Source organism: Delphinus delphis, chromosome X, assembly GCF_949987515.2.
Source record: "Delphinus delphis chromosome X, mDelDel1.2, whole genome shotgun sequence".
Lineage (NCBI taxonomy): Eukaryota > Metazoa > Chordata > Mammalia > Artiodactyla > Delphinidae > Delphinus > Delphinus delphis.
The window spans coordinates 71,944,262-71,963,467 of NC_082704.1; the positions used below are offsets into that span (position 1 = coordinate 71,944,262).

General features: G+C 40.8%; 1 protein-coding gene across 1 annotated transcript in view; it reads right to left on the reverse strand.

Moving 5' to 3' along the window:
• The window catches only part of AR (androgen receptor), a 163,283-nt gene that overhangs the window by 54,903 nt on the left and 89,174 nt on the right, over nt 1-19,206 (reverse strand). The window contains exon 2 of the mRNA XM_060002616.1: nt 18,127-18,278. Coding sequence (XP_059858599.1) covers nt 18,127-18,278 — 152 coding nt within the window. The remainder of the gene's footprint in view (nt 1-18,126; nt 18,279-19,206) is intronic.

Sequence of the window (19,206 nt, forward strand, 5' to 3'; positions counted from 1 at the left end):
GTTAAATGTAGAGTTACCATATAACCTAGCAATTATTATTCAGTCAGAAAAAATAAAATACTAATACATATTAAAACATGGTTTAACCTTGAAAACATTATGCTAAGTGAAAGGATCCAGATACAAACGTCACATATTGTATTGTTCCATTTAGATAAAATGTCTATTATTGACAAATCCACAGAGACAGAAAGTAAATTAGTAGTTGCCAGGGTCTGAGAGGAGGGGAAATTGGGAGTAAGTATCTTTTTGAGATGATGAAAATGTTCTGGAATTAGACAGTGGTGACGTTTGCATGATTTCTTGAACATATTAAAAACCATGAAGTTGCACACTTAAAAAGGGTGACTATTGTGGCATGTGAATTATATCTTAAAAAAAATCCTAGCACGCCTTTTGGTGCCAATAATAGGAGTCAGAAAAGAAAATCAAGACTGCCTTGTAAGTTGTAGTCCAAATGATCTAATTTAAAAGCATGCAGACGTCTTTAAAGACACTCTAAATCATTAATGAAGGCAGGTATACTTTTATAAGGTCCTAAAATCAATTTCATACATTTGTAAGCTGTGGTAACATTAGCAAATCCCTTCCTATACATCATCTCACAACATACCCATGAAGTAGAAAGAGCAAATACCATTAACAGCTTTGCAGATGCAGAAGCACAAGTCCAGAGAGCTTCAGTGACTTGCCTAGGGTCACATGCTAGCTTTCTTTTTCCTAGTAGTGGTTTACTCTGCCATGATGCATGCATAAAGTATACTCTTCTCTAAAATAAAATGAACACTAACTAGTCCCAACTTCTCATCTCATTTATGTCATTATCACCCATGTTCTTGCCTCCAGTGACAGCAAGATTCTATTACCTGCAGTGCCATGGGGTGAAATTTCAAAATAGTCCTTTGAAACTGCAACCCCAGTATTTCAAAATGGAGCCTTGAGAGTGGTTAGATACACACTCAGTCCTCCTGCCCCTGTCTCGGCTTTTCAATCATTCCCTTGTGTCATTACCATGTAAAGATATCCAGCAGTGTATGAAATGTGACAGATCATTACAAAATGAAAGAATAGCTGTCTTTATTAGATTGTGAAGGAGAGAAGGATAAAACTTACTCCTTTTTGTCATTCCTGTGTCTGGTACATAAAAAATTATCAATTTACATTAGTTGAATGCATAAGTGAATGAATGATTGGTCTTTTAATATTTTGTTGGCCAAGACATCTCCCTGTAATGTGCTTCTTAAGAAAGCAGTCCAGGTCCTAGAAGATCATTAGGGTTTGAAGGCTTCCTAAAAAGAGTAGTTATCTTTCTGGAGTGAAAAGACTCAACAAAGAGATCACTGTAGTTCTATAAATGTTAATTCTCATTCCTTCCTTCCATAACAGTTATTTGAAATCCTGGTTCCTCTTCAGTCTTAGTGAGTTTGGTGAGGCTGCTCTATGGAATGCTGGCCTGGAGCCTCTTGGATGATGAATAGAAGGGGTCAAGGGAAGCCAGAGGACAAAGCTCAGTTTGTTGCCACCTCACTGTCAGCTCACCACAGTCACTACTGACCCTGGTAGCTTGGGCATCAAGAGAAAACAAAGAAAAGGACCTTGGAAGCAAGTTCTCAAGGTTCCTGTGTTAGCCAGGCAGCAATGCCCGTGAGCTCAAAGCAAGCATATTAAAGGCTGAGAGACGGCTCCGTTGGGGAAAACAGATAAAGTTTTGAGGGTGATGATGAAACTGAAAAAGCCCATGTATTTATAACTTACAACAAATAAATTCATTCCAATAATATCACCACTCCTCCCCAATTTGTATACAGCAGCTTAGGAACCTGCCCTGCTGCCAAATGCCAGATCAAAGTCATGTCTGATGGGGATTAAAACACTAAGCAATGAAACAAGGGCTTGCATTTAGAGCAAGTTTTACTTTTGCCATAAACACTGCAACTTATCTGCACAGGCTTTTAGAAACCGTGCAGGTAAGACCCAAAGCTGAGCTGTAATAGGAAGGCAATTCTCATGCCTCTCTTGTCCATTTTCTGGCTACTGCTCACTTGCAGGAAGACAATAATTATCTCTATAAATAAAATTATCTGCCTAGCCCTATATCTTGCAAAAGTAGTTGGACATACTGTCAATCAATTTGGAGGTTATCTTTGCGATAGACTATTTTTGGAGGAATAAAATTCATTTTTGAGGATTTCTGGAAGGTATTTCAAAGAGGTAATCATTCTGGTATGACTGCAGATTAGAGAAGATGTACCTCATGTTAATAAGCTGTTATATAGAAAACATGCAAATTAAGGAGTAATTTGCATATTAAACTGTTTCTCCTATAGACAACTCTTTGCAAAGTGTTTCCAGGGTGGTCAGAGGCAAGTATTTATATAACATAGGCATGATTGTCTTGAATGATGGTAAGGAGATCCTCTAGAAACTACTACTCATAGGATACTTTGCAATTTACACAGTGTATTCACAAGCATCATTTCCTTTAGCTTTTTCAACCGCTATATTATCTCCATTTTATAGGTGAAGAAACTGAGGCTTAGAGAGGTCAAGTGAATTTCCTAAAGGCTAAATCTACCACATCCTAGCTGCTTTAAACATGCCTGAAGCTAATCAGAAGACGGCTTATCTGCAGGCTCTATTCTCTGTACATATTCCCTGGTAATATTCAGCAAACTTTGGAGTTATATTTCCCAGAACAGTGAGGGTCTCCTTGAAGCAATACACCAATCACATTCTTCTCCAAAGAGGGGTCAGGTTACTCACAGGTGTTCCTAGCAACATGGGTGTCAAATGCTCACAACATCATAAAAGGGTTTGCTATTAACGAGTGACCTTCCTCTTACTGGATATGTGTGTAAATTTTTGTCATTTCCCTAGGACCCCATAGGAGCATAGTGGATGGGTTAACAAAAAAGGAAGAAGGGTTAACAAACAAGGAAGAAGGGTTACCAAGTGAAGACTGGGCCACGTTGACATGACTAAAAAAGAGCCACAGGAAGGCATCTAATTCTTGTTGTTTAAGAATTCCTTGGTATCCCAGATTAAACAATAAAGAATTTAGCGTTCTTTATTGTTTAATCTGGGATACCAAGGAATAGAATCCTACTTTTATTTTCTATACTGGATTTCCCATTTGTTCTCCCTTAGTATTTACTAATGTGCACTTTGGTGAACGAGAGGTCATCCCTATTGTTTTCTGGGAACCCAAGGAATGTGCTCTATATTTACACTCAAGGTGAAGAGTGGAAGAACACTAGGAACCAGAGTAAGAGAAATTGAGTCCCAAGGGGGACAAGAAATTCTGGCGGACAGAACTGGAAAATGCTGTCTGACTTCTTACAGAGCACCTCTATCCTTAACCCTGCAGGGTTCTATGTTCTGTTCTAACTCAGGAGACCTGTTTTTTTTTCCCCACATAGAATATGCAGTTCTGCAGTAGATCTTGCAGTCTCCACCTGAACAAGAAAACCTGAGTATCTGAAAGCTACAACCCCCAAACCATGTCAGTGAATTCAACCAATAGGTAAAAACTTCCTTCCAATTCCTCAAATGTGCCTACCACCCCTAAAGATCTGTCCATCACAGAGGGCAGTGGCAGCTGGCCTCTATCCTGCATCAGTAATCTTAATCCTGTGAGATAACTGGTGTGCACTTACTTGTATGTGCTGAGTCTGCCATGCTGCCCTGAGTTCTTCTGCCCCTGATAGGTTTCTGATATCCAAATGCCTCATGGTTTTCTGATGTCCACAGAAGCTGGCCTGGACTTGGGCATCCCCTTAGGCCTTGACCCGTACAATTCTATCTAAAATCACCTATTGGTTGCCCAAAACTCAGTCATCTCTCCCTAGTATAAAGTGATATCACAAACCCAACACAAACCCCAAATTCCAAGTCCTGTTAAGTAGGTGAAACCTGTTCATCTCTCACCACAACTCCTCCTCTGCTTCCCTCTTCCCCTTCTGTCCTTTCATCCTACCGAATGCTCAATGCCTTAATTTGACCCCTGGCTCCTGAGAGCTTGCCACTTTGATGCTCTATCTATAAAGTTTCCTATTCTAGATAAGCACCTTATGTTCAGAACTTGTCCTGAATCCCTTATCCCTTTCAAAATTTATGAGGCTGGTGTTCCTATCCTCCAGAATCCTGCCAAGAAACATACTGACAACCTATGTCCCAACAGCATTTCTTGATGATGGCTGAATGTGTCCTAGGAAGCAGTCTTCCAAAACAGTCCTACATATGGCGAGTTTCAGACCCTGTGACAGATCATGTGTGGCAAGATACTTTCAAACAGAGACGCTTTTCATAAATTCTTAAATCATAACACTTTATTTTGTCTGTCTATTCAGTCATCTGTCTCCCTCCAATTCCTCGAATGCATCTACCATTCCTAAAGATCTGCACATCACATGCTCGCATCCCCAACCTCTGCTTTTGATCCAGTATTTCCACTGGTGGAAATGGATCCTAAGGAAATTTTTAAAAGAAAAAGAGTAAAAGTAATGTACATGAATGCAACCTAAGTACGTGTAAACAATCTAAACATCCAACAACAGAGGCCTGAGGGGAGATAATAAGACTATAAATTATGTATGACTGAGGGCAAGACCTAAAAGAAATGAAGACACATTTTAGTCATTGTTATATTAATGTAGTAGCCTTTATTAAAAGCTAGGAGTAGAACGTGTTAATCTCCAGATAGGTTATGCAATTTCACATGCTTAAGATTGAAGGGTAAGGCCCACTAGGCAACAATACAATCCAGAAGAGAATTCCAATGAATTTAAAATAAAATCATGGTTTCAGCAAAGTGAATCTTCCACTAAGGAGCTCAGTCTAGTAGAGGAAAAAAGATGTGTAAGTACATCACCTAAAGATAAAGCAAGGAGTGGTAAGAACCACAAGAGAAGCACCCATGAAGTGCTGTGGGAGTACGGGAGAGGGTAGAATGCCTTTTTTTTTTTTGCTTTTTTTAATTTTAACATCTTTATTGGAGTATAATTGCTTTACAATGGTGTGTTAGTTTCTGCTTTATAACAAAGTGAATCAGTTATACATATACATATGTTCCCATATCTTTGCCCTCTTGTGTCTCCCTCCCTCCCACCCTCCCTACCCCACCCCTCTAGGTGGTCACAAAGCACCAAGCTGATCTCCCTGTGCTATGCGGCTGCTTCCCACTAGCTATTTTATGTTTGGTAGTGTACATATGTCCATGCCACTCTCTCACTTTGTCCCAGCTTACCCTTCCCCCTCCCCATATCCTCATGGGGTAGAAGCTTCATGGAGGAGCAGGCACTTGAGTGAGGCCTTGAAGGAAGGTGGGACTTAAAAAGCATTTGAGGTAGAGGGATGTAACCTGAGTAAAGGTGAGGAAAGGGAAAGTGTGGGCATGAGATGGGATAAAGGGATAGTTTAATAGTATAGTTTGATAGTATTTCATCATCCTTCCATGGGAAATAATACTGATCATCCATTTTAGGGATAGAATGAAAAATGGAAAATAACTGACCAAGCCTGAATAAAATTAGATAACACTGGTTTTTATTTTGGGGGTTTGATTTAAATCAATCAGTTTCTCTATTATTCTTAGTAACATTGCTTCTTTTGGGCTTTGATTTAAACCAATCATTTGCTGCACAATCTCTGTCCCATTTTGCACTTATCTCTCTTATGACACTTCTCACAGCAGTATATAATTTTTGTTTCCACATTGATATCCCCCAATAAACTTTGAGAGCTTTGCAAGAAGGACTGTGTATCATTCATCACTGAGTTCGCAGCATCAAGCAGAAGGCCTGGAATATATTAGCCTCACTGTGCACTTATTGGTTTGCTCCCTCTGGACTGAGAGTATGTTTTACTCATCTCTCTCTCCCTAGCACTTAGCACAGGCCTGGCATATAAGATGCGGTATGTTTGTTGAACTCAGATGAATTAGTTCCCTTCCTGTTCCCTTAGTCCTTGAGCCTCAGTTTCCCCATTTGTAAAATAAGGGTAGTAAGGGTATCTACTATCTCATTACGTTGTTGTGAAGATTAAGTAAGCACTTAGTGTAGCATCTAACACAGAAAATGTTCAGTAAATATCAGCTGCTATAACTATCATCATCATTATTTTCTGTTGTTGATAAGGCTTCCAGACCTGCTCATGCGAACAGTTCCCTCAAACTGTGCCAGCCTTGGTCAGTGTTGCCCTTGGGTATGGGAAGCTATGCCTGTAGATTTTTCTCTCCCTTGTCTCATCACACTGCTTCTGCTGCGCTTAAATACCCTGTGTAGTGTAAAACTGTAGCTGACCTTGGAGGGCACGTCCACCAGACTAGAAGCTCCCTGAGGACAGGGCCATTTCATACTCATCTCTGGGTCCACATAGGGCCTCATACAATACATGCGTGTTTAAAAAAATGAATGAGTGGAAGCTACTCACCTCCAGCTCTTCTTCCCTGACACTAGACTATATGAATACAAATGCCTATAATCCAGAGTTCCCTCTAACCAAGGGACAGGTCCCAGGGAGCCCTGTGTTGTCTACCTTTGTACTACCCCTCATAGCTCTAGCTAATTCCTTTTAGGTCTTTGGTAATTGGGAATGAATACATCTGCAAAGCTGCAAAACTATTACAGTCTGAATTATGTCTGAAATATGTCACATGTCTAAAAATAATTACTACCAAACTATCCATGTAAATAGCAACAGGTGAGTTATTTAATTCATACTTGCATTTCTACAGTGAAATCATGGGACCCCTGGAAACATGCTGAAATTTGACGTGGAGCTGATTTCTCATTTACACATTAAGAGGCATTGTCGAAAGTGTTTGGTTCAGTTTTTTTGAAAGTCTGGCACTATGTAAGAAAACTTCTAGTTGCTTTATCTCATGTAATCCTTAGAATTTCTCTGGTGGTCATCATTATCCCAATTTTAAAAGTGAGAAAACTAAGGCTCACGGAGGACATGTCATTTTCCCAAGATCACAGAGTCAACAAATGTTGGACTCAAATCAAGTCTTTTACCCCTATATCAATAGGGCTTCTGAGTAGAGAACATTTCAATATTTTTGTAGGGCTCACTACATAGGTGACAAATCATTCCACATCTCCAAACCCCTTTCTATTGTTTTCTACATCTATCTCTGCCCCCATGGAAGCATAATCTGGACTTAAACTTGCTAGCTAGTCTTCATGAAATTGCAAAAGAGACAAGAAAATCTCTTTCCGAGTGACATGGGTTACAGAGGAGTTTCTGGGGAGCCATGGAAGCTATAGAGGTGGGGTGGCAGAAGAGGTGCGGTAGGACAGTGGGAAGTAGGAGGCCTTTAATCATAAGCAACACATATGAAGGATCCTGTCTCTATTCTGAAGCTGAGCAGAGCTAAGGGACCTCAAGGACTGGATATCCACTTACTGCTGGGCCCAAGGGGCCTTAGGCAAGATGCTAACCTCCTTTCCACATTTAGGGTTTTGGACAAGATCTGAGGGTCATTAAGTTAGGACTTAGAGATAAGTAGTATGTTACATGCTGGTTTGGGTTGACTGTTTTGTTTTTTTTTATTTCCTTTATTTTAATTAATTAATTAATTAATTTTATTTATTTTTTAAACATCTTTATTGGAGTATAATTGCTTTACAATGGTGTGTTAGTTTCTGCTTTATAACATAGTGAATCAGCTATACATATACATATATCCCCATATCCCCTCCCTCTTGCGTCTCCCTCCCATCCTCCCTATCCCACCCCTCTAGTTGGTCACAAAGCGCCGAGCTGATCTCCCTGTGCTATGCAGCTGCTTCCCACTAGCTATCTATTTTACATTTGGTAGTATACATAAGTGCATGCCACTCTCTCACTTTGTCCCAGCTTACCCTTCTCCCTCCCTGTGTCCTCAAGTCCATTCTCTACGTCTGCATCTTTATTCCTGTCCTGCCCCTAGGTTCTTCAGAACCTTTTTTTTTTTTTAGATTCCATATATATGTGTTAGCATACGGTATTTGTTTTTCTCCTTCAGACTTGCTTCACTCTGTATGACAGACTCTAGGTCTATCCACCTCACTATAAATAACTCAATTTCATTTCTTTTTATGGCTGAGTAATATTCCATTGTATATATGTGCCACATCTTCTTTATCTATTCATCTGTCGATGGACACTTAGGTTGCTTCCATGTCCTGGCTATTGTAAATAGAGCTGCAATGAACATTGTGGTACATGACTCTTTTTGAATTATGGTTTTCTCAGGGTATATGCCCAGTAGTGGGATTGCTAGGTCATATGGTAGTTCTATTTTTAGTTTTTTAAGGAACCTGGTTGGCTGGTTTTTAAAAGGATCAGAATTGAAGAGCAGGCGTGGATGTAGGGATATAAAGCCAATCTGTGGGAGGCAGAATGAATGACGGTACATCACCAGTTTCATTTTATACACAGTGAAGTCACAGGCCATACCAAGGCATTATCCGAGTTTTGAAATAAATGCCCCTCCCTCACAAATAATAAACAAAACAATAACACTACAACCAGACTACATTCCTCCAAGGGGTCCAAAGCACTAAGAGCATAGGAGACAGCACTCTAGATAAAATAAAGTCCAGCTTGGTTTTAAAAAATATCCATCCGGCTTCAGGAAAAGAAGCCTTAAAATTTTATTTACACAGGTGCTGGTTCAGGTTTCTATTGAATCTGGCCCCAACATACTTTTAAGACACGCCACTGGCTGGATGAGGGAAACCAATCGCTGAAGAATGTGGAAGATAATTTATGACCTCTCTTAGCTTTTCTCCTGGCCTGTGGCTATGGATCTGAATTTACCAGGGAGGTCAGACAAATCTTGTTGCAGGCAAAGATACACAGAGAGCTCTGACACTTTCGAGTCCAAAGCCCAAAACTCAAGAGAGGCGATGAACACATGCTTGCTGGGCTTTCTGGGGAATGTTACTCATAGTGCCCTGAGAGGCCAAGAGGAAAGAGGAAGAGATTGACCTTTGCTATGTTCTTATACAAATGCTATTGGCCCTTCGGATCACCAATTAAGTAACACTGAAGATAAGTGGTTGTTTGAGGACCTTACACCAAACCCAACCCAAAGCCTTCTTTACCAGAGAACTACGATAAATACTATTTGCCATCTCTCCTTTCTGCTACCCAGGGGACACCATAAGTGTATGTGTGCCAATAAACAAGGCTTCACTCCAGTAGAAGGAACCAAAACTTATTGGGCACTGGAGCTGTGTTACATATCATTTAGTTCTTACAATAACCTTGTGATCTATTGCTATCTTCACAGAGGCACAAAGAAGTTAAGTGACTTGCTCAAAGCTGCATATCTATTAAGTCTTGGAGTTAAGGATTGGGTTGTCTATTTTCCAAGGCTGATGCATATAAAGTGAACCACTGGCCAATAGAAACATCTGGAATATCTATAACATTTTAGAGATTTATTGTTAAAGATTTAGGTTTTTATAGATTTATTGCTAAAATATTCAAGATCATTTAGTTCAACACTTTTATTATTTAGATGGAGATTTGAAGTGAAAAGAAGGAATGAGACATGCCTAAGGCCACATAGTAAGTCAATGGCAGAACCAGAGCTCCATTTGGTGCTCTTGCACTGCATCTTATTCCACTACCTAGATAGCAGTGTGCTTCCAAAAAGTCCAGAGAGTAGAGTAGGACAGTGATGTACAGCTCAGCATCGGGGTGGGGGGTGAAGGCATAAAAGGCTAACTGAAGGCTGGTCAAGGGACGTGCTGCATCTCATGAGGTTCCTCTCAACCACTTCTGGACTCCAAAATGTTCCTAAAACAAGCATCCAACTTTCACGCAGCCTTGTCTTTGGCCAGTCTGTTCCTGAAGTCCTGTCTTCCTGAAGTTCACTTCCTACCTTTTGTACTTGGCAAACTATTACGCATCCCTTCAGACCTAAATCAACCCTTAACTCCTCTGTGAAGATTTCTTAAACATTCCAGGTAAAATAACTCATTCTCTTATTCTGTCTGCTCAGTGGATTGTGTACTTACTTCTAGTACAGCACTTATCTTACTCTATTATGTTGGAAACTCTGTGTCATATTCACTCCACAGCCACTAACAAGTTATATGACTTTGGGCAAGTCACTTTAACTCTTCTGTGCCTCAGTTCCCTCATTTGCAAATAGGGCTAATGATAATATCTACATCATAGGGTTATTGTGAGGATGGAATGAGAAAATGTCTACAAAGCAACTAATACATACTGAGTGTTCAATGACTAGTTTTTGTTGTTATCTCTTATCCCAGTGCCTGGTATAGGTCTAGTGTACACAATAAGTAAGCATTGACTGTTTGTTGAATAAATGGATGTTATCTGGGGAAAGTGCCAGTCATCAAATAGCAATTTTAGATATCCCTGCAGTCAAGATAAAGGTTTATTATGCTGCCTTACATAATTCTTGGAGATTCCAAGGCAACAATCTCTGAGGCTCTGCTGATCAGCTGTGAGGCTGGAGAACCCCTCAGACAAGAAACAAGAAATGGCTGGGAGACCCTCATTTCTGCCTTTTATATGTTCTATGAACCTGGAAAAGTCACTTCCTCTCTCTGGACCTCAGTTTCCTCATCTATAAAATGGCTTGGTCAAATTTTTAGATTTCTAAGTTCTCTTCCTTCAAATTTTAACAGGTTAGCATTTAAAGATCCTGTGATTCCAAGTACTGCAAATCTTTTAAGTCTTTTCATTAAATAACTCATGGCTGAGTCAACTGCCCAGAAAGTGAAAGAACTTGTGAACATGGGACTATAGAAATGTGGTTATCTAACTTAGGGACCTGTAAGAGGCCCACAGTCTCCAGGTTCCATATCCAAGTACCAGAGTGAAATCATGGTCCGTCTACACTATGAGGTGAACCAGGAGAGGAAGGACAATTAAAAATTTAAAACCCTGATAAGGGCTTCCCTGGTGGCACAGTGGTTGAGAGTCCCTCTGCCGATGCAGGGGACATGGGTTCGTGCCCCGGTCCGGGAAGATCCCACATGCCGCGGAGCGGCTGTGCCCGTGAGCCACGGCCGTTGAGCCTGCGCGTCCGGAGCCTGTGCTCCACAACGGGAGAGGCCACAACAGTGAGAGGTCCACATACCGCAAAAAATAAATAAATAAATAGATAAAACCCTGATAAAAGAGAAGAAGATTTTGCCTCAATTTTTAGCTCTGTCCTGAAAGACAATATTTTCTGGTTTATGACATCAAAGAGGAGGGGAATGGAGTTCTCTTGCTCCTGGCCCCATGGAAAACATTCTGTGGCACACTTATCTGAGAAGGCTCAAAGCAAAGAGTCAAGGAACCATGATTCTACCATTTGTATCCATACAACCTGTCTCTGAGTTCTTCCCTTAGCTTGGTAGTGAGGAGTAAAATTCTCATGTGCATAGGTGTTAAATCATGCTTCCTGTTCTGTGGTTGTGTGATGAGAGTGAATTAAGAGCTACCAAGCCTGGTTTCATCAGAATCAGAACTTTCCCTCTGAAGAATAGAAGTTGGCAGAAGGACTATTACTCACATGTCCCTGGCCCTACCTAATGAAGAGTTTTAAGTATTTGGAGCTGTTTTAAGTATTTGGAGCTTTTTTAGGAAGAAAGCTCCCTGTGATATTGGTGCTACTCATTGGCTCCTTGGTTTCTCCCCACAGTACTTAAGTCTTTCGTAAATTCTTTAATTTCTGACTCTATTGTTCCTCTTCACTGTTGTCTTTCTTGTTTGCCTAGGCATTGCACTTTCTTTCTGCTTTAGGTTAGTATGTTTATATATTTGAGGGGTAGTTGTGCTGTAAGAGAGTGACTGCTAGCATTGGACCCAGAAGGCCTGGGTTTACATCCAGATAGTCCACTTACTACCTGTTGATTAACTGAGAAAACCTCAGTTTGCTTACATGGAAAATAAGGAGGATGACATCTTCCTCTGTTCTAGGTGGTTGGGAAGTTCAATGGAAATCGGATATGATAGCTCTTCATCCACTGAAGAAATTTAAAAGTGTCCAGGGCTATGATCACTAAGTTCCTTCAGGTAGGCTCTGTATCTTGAGTATGTAAGCCTAGTATCTCATGTGTAGTAAGGACCCAGCAAATGTATACTGACTGAATGCATGAGGAGATTACCACCAGGCCTGTTCTTATGAAGTACTCAGTAAAATATTGGCACGAGTCTAGCCAGAAGCTGTGGTGATTTCAGTGGGATGTATCAGGAGTCACAACATGGGCTGGAAGCAAATGGACTGAGAATTCTAATCCCTTTGCTCCCTTTATAAAGAATCATTCACCTCCAAGTCCCAGTTTCCTTTTTTGGATAGGAGGAAGTTTCCTTTTCTGTGCTCTCTTCTGACAGGTAAAAAGATTACCTGCCTCCTTGGAATGCTGAGGGCAGTTACCTAGCCATGAAGAGAAGGAGCGTGAACACCTGAAAAATAGGTTCCAGAAGTATGCACACATGACTATTATAACTGAAGAGATTGTTTTTTGAAATAACAGCTTCTCCCAGAATTCAGTTATTATGAGGGACGGTGTGTTTCTTGCCATGGGACTAGACTAGAGATCAGAGAAGTAAGAAATAACTCCTACCTCTGAAGAAAAAGTGGGTCTAACACCCTTGCAAGAGCAACCAACTGCTAAAATCTACCACCCAGAGCTTCACAATTATCAAGAGATTCTGTGAGGGATTAAAAAAGCTTCTGGCTGCAGTATATGGATGGGCTTTAAAAATATAACACACTGGGGAATAATAAGGCAAGGTGGAGTGAGACAATGGACTCAGAAGATCTTACAAGTGACACAGAAATTTCATGTTAATCATTGTTTCATAAGATGCACATGCTATAAATAAGCAGTCACAGGGCACTATAGACGAGCAATGGCAAATTCTTGACATGGCTCCCAAATTGGGCTCTAATAAGAGACTTGGGTGGGCATCAACTGGAATGAGTTACAGAGCTAAATTACTTATTCTGCAAGCCTGTGGTCTAGTCTTGTGATGAGGAGGACCAGAATTAAGCCAGCAAATGTGTAAAGACAAAGAATCATGGGGAAATATATGGTAGATTCATAACTCAGCTGGCCACCTGGGCCTTACTTTCTATGAGACAGAGTTTTTCCATAACGCTTAGTACCAGAGAGTCCCCAAAGCCCTTCCTCTATACCATCTGGGGTATATGTGGTGTCCATCAAAACTCATTCATATATATTTTATAGTTATCCATATGGTTATGGTACAAAAGTCTAAAAAGAAAATGTGTAGAATATTTTCAACTTCTCCTCTGGGTATTGCAAGGGTGAGTGATCTACAAGATCATCAGAAAAAAAGTATCCCCTTGTAGCATTCCTAGATTTGTTTATTTTTCTCCTGTTTAGTGAAAAATGCTCAAGACCTAGATGCCACCAGACCAGGTATTCTAGGCAAGCAAGGGGAACAAACTTTGACTGGCCAACTCAGAAGAATGTTTAAAATTAGATAATCTAGAGAGTTGCTAAGATACCAGGAGACCAGAAAGAGCAAAATTTACTATACAGATTTGTAAGCACAGGAGCAAGAGTCAACAAACTACAATTCACAAGCCAAATCCAATGTGCTGCTTGTCTTTGTGTGGCTCAAGAACTGAGAATGATTTTTACATTTTAAATGGTTGGAAAAAATAAAAAAATAGTATTTAAAAGCATGTGAAAATTAAATGAAATATAAATTTCAGTGCCCATAAAGTTTTACTGTAGTACAGTCATACCCATTAGTTTTGTCTAGGTTTGCTTTCATGCTACAAAGGCAGAGTTGAATAGTACAGTCAGAGACCATATAGGCCACAAAGTCTAAAATATTTACTATCTGGCCCTTTATAGAAAAAAGTTTGCTGGCCCCTAATCTAAAGTCTGGCTATGATATTTAAGAAAACCAGAGACAGAGAAAAGATAATAGGAGCTTTGTGAAAAAATCTCTAGGACTCGTGCAATCAGGATCAGTCAACTTCTTGGCCAAAGATACCTGATTAAGGCTCTGTTGAAGTTGCAAGTAGATCCTCCTAGCAGAGTTAACTTGCCCCTGGGAAATGTTCCTCTGAAAGTCAGGGAGTGAAGGGGACACTGATATGCACCAAAAACTCTCTGCAAGACTCCAAACAAGAAGTAACATTCAATTCCACATGAGTTGAGGTGGGAAAGAGTAGATTTAAAGGACAGAAAGAGTTCAATGAGGGTTCACTTACATTTCTTTCCTCACAAAAACCTGGGGCTAGAGAAAGAATCAAAGCCATACTTATATAAAATTTGCCAAGGATACTAAATTGGGACATATTGTAAACATCAGTGAGGATGGTGTAATTCTTTGAGTTCAGAATGTAAACTACAGTTTCAATTTTATGATGTGTACCAAACAGTGCTTCATGTGTACAAAACAAATGGATGTACAATCTCCAATGTTTTACTAGAAAATGTCTGAAAAATAGTAAATTCTTGAGCACATAATGCACATGATGAATTAATTAACCCTCTTTGAAACATGATGAGGTAGAGATGAGGATTCATATCCTGATTTTCCAGATGAGAAAGTGGAAAAGAAAGGAAGTTATCCAGCCATGGTCATAATGCCGGGAGAAGAGGGAATCTCAGTCCTGACTTTTAACCCAGCCCATCCACAGTGCACTCTCTCAGCTGGCTCTATTCCCCTCTGAAGATTGATTTTTTTAAGAGAATGGGAGCTAGGATTTACCATCTTCTAGGAAGGCAACACCAAACATGCATACAGGTATAAATGCATGTGTGTTTGCTGAAATAACAATGATGATGTTTGGAACTTGCAGAATTGTCACAAAAAGTCTAAGCTGAAAAGTCATTTTAAAAGTATCTAGTTTAACTCCCTTATTTTACAGACAGGGAAAACTGAGGTCCAAAGGGGGAAAAATTCTTATCCAGTGTCACACAACTAAACCCCCTCTGAGCCCCTACCCTGCTCATGGATATCACCTTCCTTTGACTTCCTGGTCTTTTTGATAGCATCTAACATGACTTCCCCTTTTACCTCCCCACTCATCTCACCCACCCACCACTAACTGATTCTCTACATGCCTGTTTCAAACCCACAGACCATCCACTCAAATGCGCTTACACACACACACATACACAAACACATTATTTCACTAAGTTTCCATCAAGCAGATTTTAGTGGTTTTTACCCCCTTGACCTATTACCATTATTTTTAAATCTCAAAATATTCAGATCCTTCCCTGACTAGCCTCACCATCACCCCGAACTCCCAGCATTACTGACAACGAGAAAATGTGGGGCTCTCTTCTCTTCTTCCTCCTCAACAGGAAAACCTGGCTAGATTACAATCGACTCTGTGCTGAGCCTTGCACCAATGACAGCATTAAAGCTTCATGGTTTATGAACTACCAAAGCTAGAAATGGATTTCTGTCTGACATGCCAGGCTTTTAAGTCTTGTACCTGTGCCCAGTCCAGAGATTTCCGAAACCATGAATAAAGTGGTAATCAACACTCTGAATACTCCATCTGAGCTTACTGACAACGACAGACAAATGAGGAAGAAAAGATTTGTGCTCCCACTCCCTCCAAGACAGGTGGAATTCCAAGTTTCAACAAGGAAGATTCACAATCACCTTCAGAAAGGCCATTTGGGCAATAAAGACGCATTGTAAAAAAAAAAAAAATCAATAAATGTTCTCTGCAGGTAATAAGACAGCCCCTTGCCTTCAAATAGAGATAATAATGGCAGTAAACTCCAGCTACCAAGCTTTACAGATGGGAGGTGAAAGAACACACCAATAATTGTTTTTTGCTTTGTTTCATGTTTTTTCTTAAACCACATTCTCCTGTCCCTCAAAGGGCTCAGGACTGGAACCTGTGGTTCACATTCCAAAGGAACCAATGGGCTCCATAGTTTTGCAATGAATCCACTGGAGATTTTAATATTTCAAGCAGTTAAGAGCATTTGGCTCTGTGAGTTCATAGAGTCTCATTTTCTCAAATAAAATATCACCAAGTTTCCCTAACAAGTGATTCTAGGGACTGAAGAATTTTGAGACCTTGCTGGATTTCCAAGTGCTCAGTAATATGAGTGATTACCCCTCCCCCCAGCTTCCTTGTTCTCAAATAGTCCAAGATCCACATAATAGCAGAGCTCCTCCCAGGCAGCCCTGCCAGCTGCCCTTCTGCCTGCCTCCCTCCTTCAGCCCTAACTTCCTCAGAAAGCTCCCATGTGGAATAGTTATGACAGAAAAATCTTCCCTTTCACAATATGGTTGATCATTCCCACTGTTTTCGAAAAGCAACAATATCACGACCCAGATTTGTAAAACCCAAAGGCAGCATCAAATACAATCTAATCTATCTGACTATTGAATTTGCTTTTTGCTTGCTTTCTTGAACTCTTTTCCCATATAATATGGCTGCTATTACTGTGGTGCCTGGGCTTACTGACACATTAGCTCTAGATGGGTGCTATGGTTCATTCTCTGCTCTATAGATAGGGCCTACCTGATGACAGCGTATGGGGAAGAGACAGGTTCTCACTGGAGAAGGTGGGGTGATCTGAAGTGTTTGGAGCTACTCCTCATTTCCTTTTCTGACAGCCATTCTTTTGTGAGTACTCTTAAGAAAGGAAGACACTGCTCTCTGTCTCTTTCCAAACTGCCTACGCCTAGGCACTGGTGCCCTGGACTTCATACTGTCCAGTGTAAGCAGTAGTAATGCGCCACTCAAGGCTATGGGTGGAACATGCAGCATATTTTCATTAATACTAAATGCTAGCTGTCTCCTTGTTGCCTGGGGGACTGGAAGAAAACAAAATAGCTTTCCATTTTATAGGTATTCCTGCCATCTGGCTAAAATGGTGAAAAGGTAATCATCATTCCAATTGGCTATCAATAGGGAGGCCAGTTAAAGGGCACACACTTTCTACCTTTTCTCTAGATGCCAAGAACTCTATGGTGCTTCTGCTGTCCTCTGGTGGGTGTCATCATATTCCTGCTGAAAGGTGTGGCCTATATACCTGCCACTTTCAAGACTGTCCTCAGGGATTGTAGCCTTTATATAAGGAAAAGCTGTCTGTTTTGATTCTGAATTGGAACTCAAAACTTCTAGGCCAGTGAGAAGGAAGAAAAAGGTCTTGGCAGGATGTACTTCCTTTGTGGAAAATGGAGGCAGAAGTAAATAGTGGTGTTTAGCAACTGGGTCTGCTCCCAGAGCAGAGTATCTCTGTCTAGAAACTGTTCATCAGTGTCCCTTTGAGAAGAAAGCCCTTAGTACAGGATGTGGAATGAAGTGGATGGGTAGGAGGCTTAAGCCCAGGGATATTGGGAAGGAAGGAGGCACTAGTATATATAGGAGGTATGGAAGTGTGAGTTCCTCCTGTAAGATGCAGCCTGAGCACCTCTGGGGGCTAAGCAGACATTAATTGTTTTAAGTTAAATAATATTAAGGAGCCAGGGTTTGAGCCCACTTAGCCAAATATAAGATGCAACTTAGCTTATGGTTCTGGACCAATGGACAGGGACTGAGGACAACTCTCTGGAGAGAATAAAAATGTTTCATCACTTTGGGTCCTTATCTACCTAGGAGCTATTAATGCAAAGAGGCCCCAAGGATGCAGCAGCAGGAGGGAGCAGGTGCATAGACTGATGGTCTGCTGAACAGTGAGAACACTTCCTTTCTGGGGCCGAGGCCAGAAAGCCTTCACGAAGGAACAGTTTCGTATTCACCACAGAGAACAGGCTGGGGATTCAGTTGGGGTTTCTCCACTTCTAACCTCTCTAATAAGGACAATTTTTTCCCTCACTAGGCAGGAGAATGGAACACAAGCAAGGAGGAAATTAAATCTTTTCAAATCATTAATTTTTCTTTCATTCCTAGGACCCACCAAGCTCCAAGCACCAGCTGGGACCACCTTCATTGCCTACATTGCCTATACTACCAAGGCTGCCAAAGCCAGGGGACCAGCAAGTATGAAAACTGACTTTTTTTTTAAGGCTCTTAGGTTCTTTGAACCAGCCCTGCCAGTTACCTTGTCTCAGAGATGATAAAATCCTGGGTCCTGATAGACTGGTGTCTCTTTTTAGAAGATAAAGCAGAAAGGGAAACAGAAGTTAGTGTCCAAGATCCTTTACCTTCAGCGGCTCTTTTAAAGAAGACTTTGCAGCTTCCACAAGTGAGAGCTCCATAGTGACAGCCAGAAGCTTCATCCCCACAAATTAGGCAGGTCTTCTGGGGTGGAAAGTAATAGTCGATGGGCAGAACATGGTCCTTGGTAGTCTCCAAACTGAAAAGACCCAAGAGGAACAATGCAACACATGTCAGTACTTGACAGAAACAGGAGGGTAGAAGTCTGAAGTCTTCAGCAGTAAAGTGCACATGTAAAATATTATTTATTGCTTAACTGAGTCAGGGCGAAGCTGAATTTTCCTTGGACTTCTCCTAGGGATTATGTATGTAGGGTTTCCTGTCATGTGGACAGAGCCCTTTTGAATCCTGTGAAAGGATGTGAGAAGTTCTCTGGAATCAGCCAATCTCATGGGCTATGTCTACATGAGGGAAGGATGAAGGCAGAAACCTGAGGTTAAGGTCTTTAACTTAAGTTGGTGGTCAGGAAACAATTTCAGAGTAACTAAAGGGTATGTACTCAGCCCTAAGACCTTACCTTATCCAAAGGGAGACCTATGGAAAAACCAGACTAAGTATCAAAGCACTTTGATGTGTTTTGCTCTAGTTCTCTGAGCCTCACTCTCATCTGTAAGTAGGAATAATTATCACCCATCTTACCGAGCTACTTGTGTGAGTGGAGGTATGAATTAAACAAAAGTATAAAAAGTGCTTGAAATGAATACAGAAGTGAGGGATCATGATTAGTATTATCATACCAGTCTTCTTTGGTCTTTTTTCCATTCCCTCACTTTCTTTAGGAGTCTATCTAAATCACATGTAAATCCCCCACCCACATTCTGTAACATAAAGTAGCAGAATCCCTATGCCAGATTTTATTGTGAAATGATGCACAATGATGCTGGAAACCTTTCAGGCAACCATCTCAACACTTAGCCATTAGAATACTCAGGTTCCTTGGGCTAGGATGGAGCTTCACAGGTCACCTAGTTTAACTGCCTATCTCCAAGAGGATCTGTGTCTGTGTCCTTCCAAGTGGACTGAAGGAGAGGGCCAGAAAGCCAATCCTAAAACCTTAATGGAAAGGT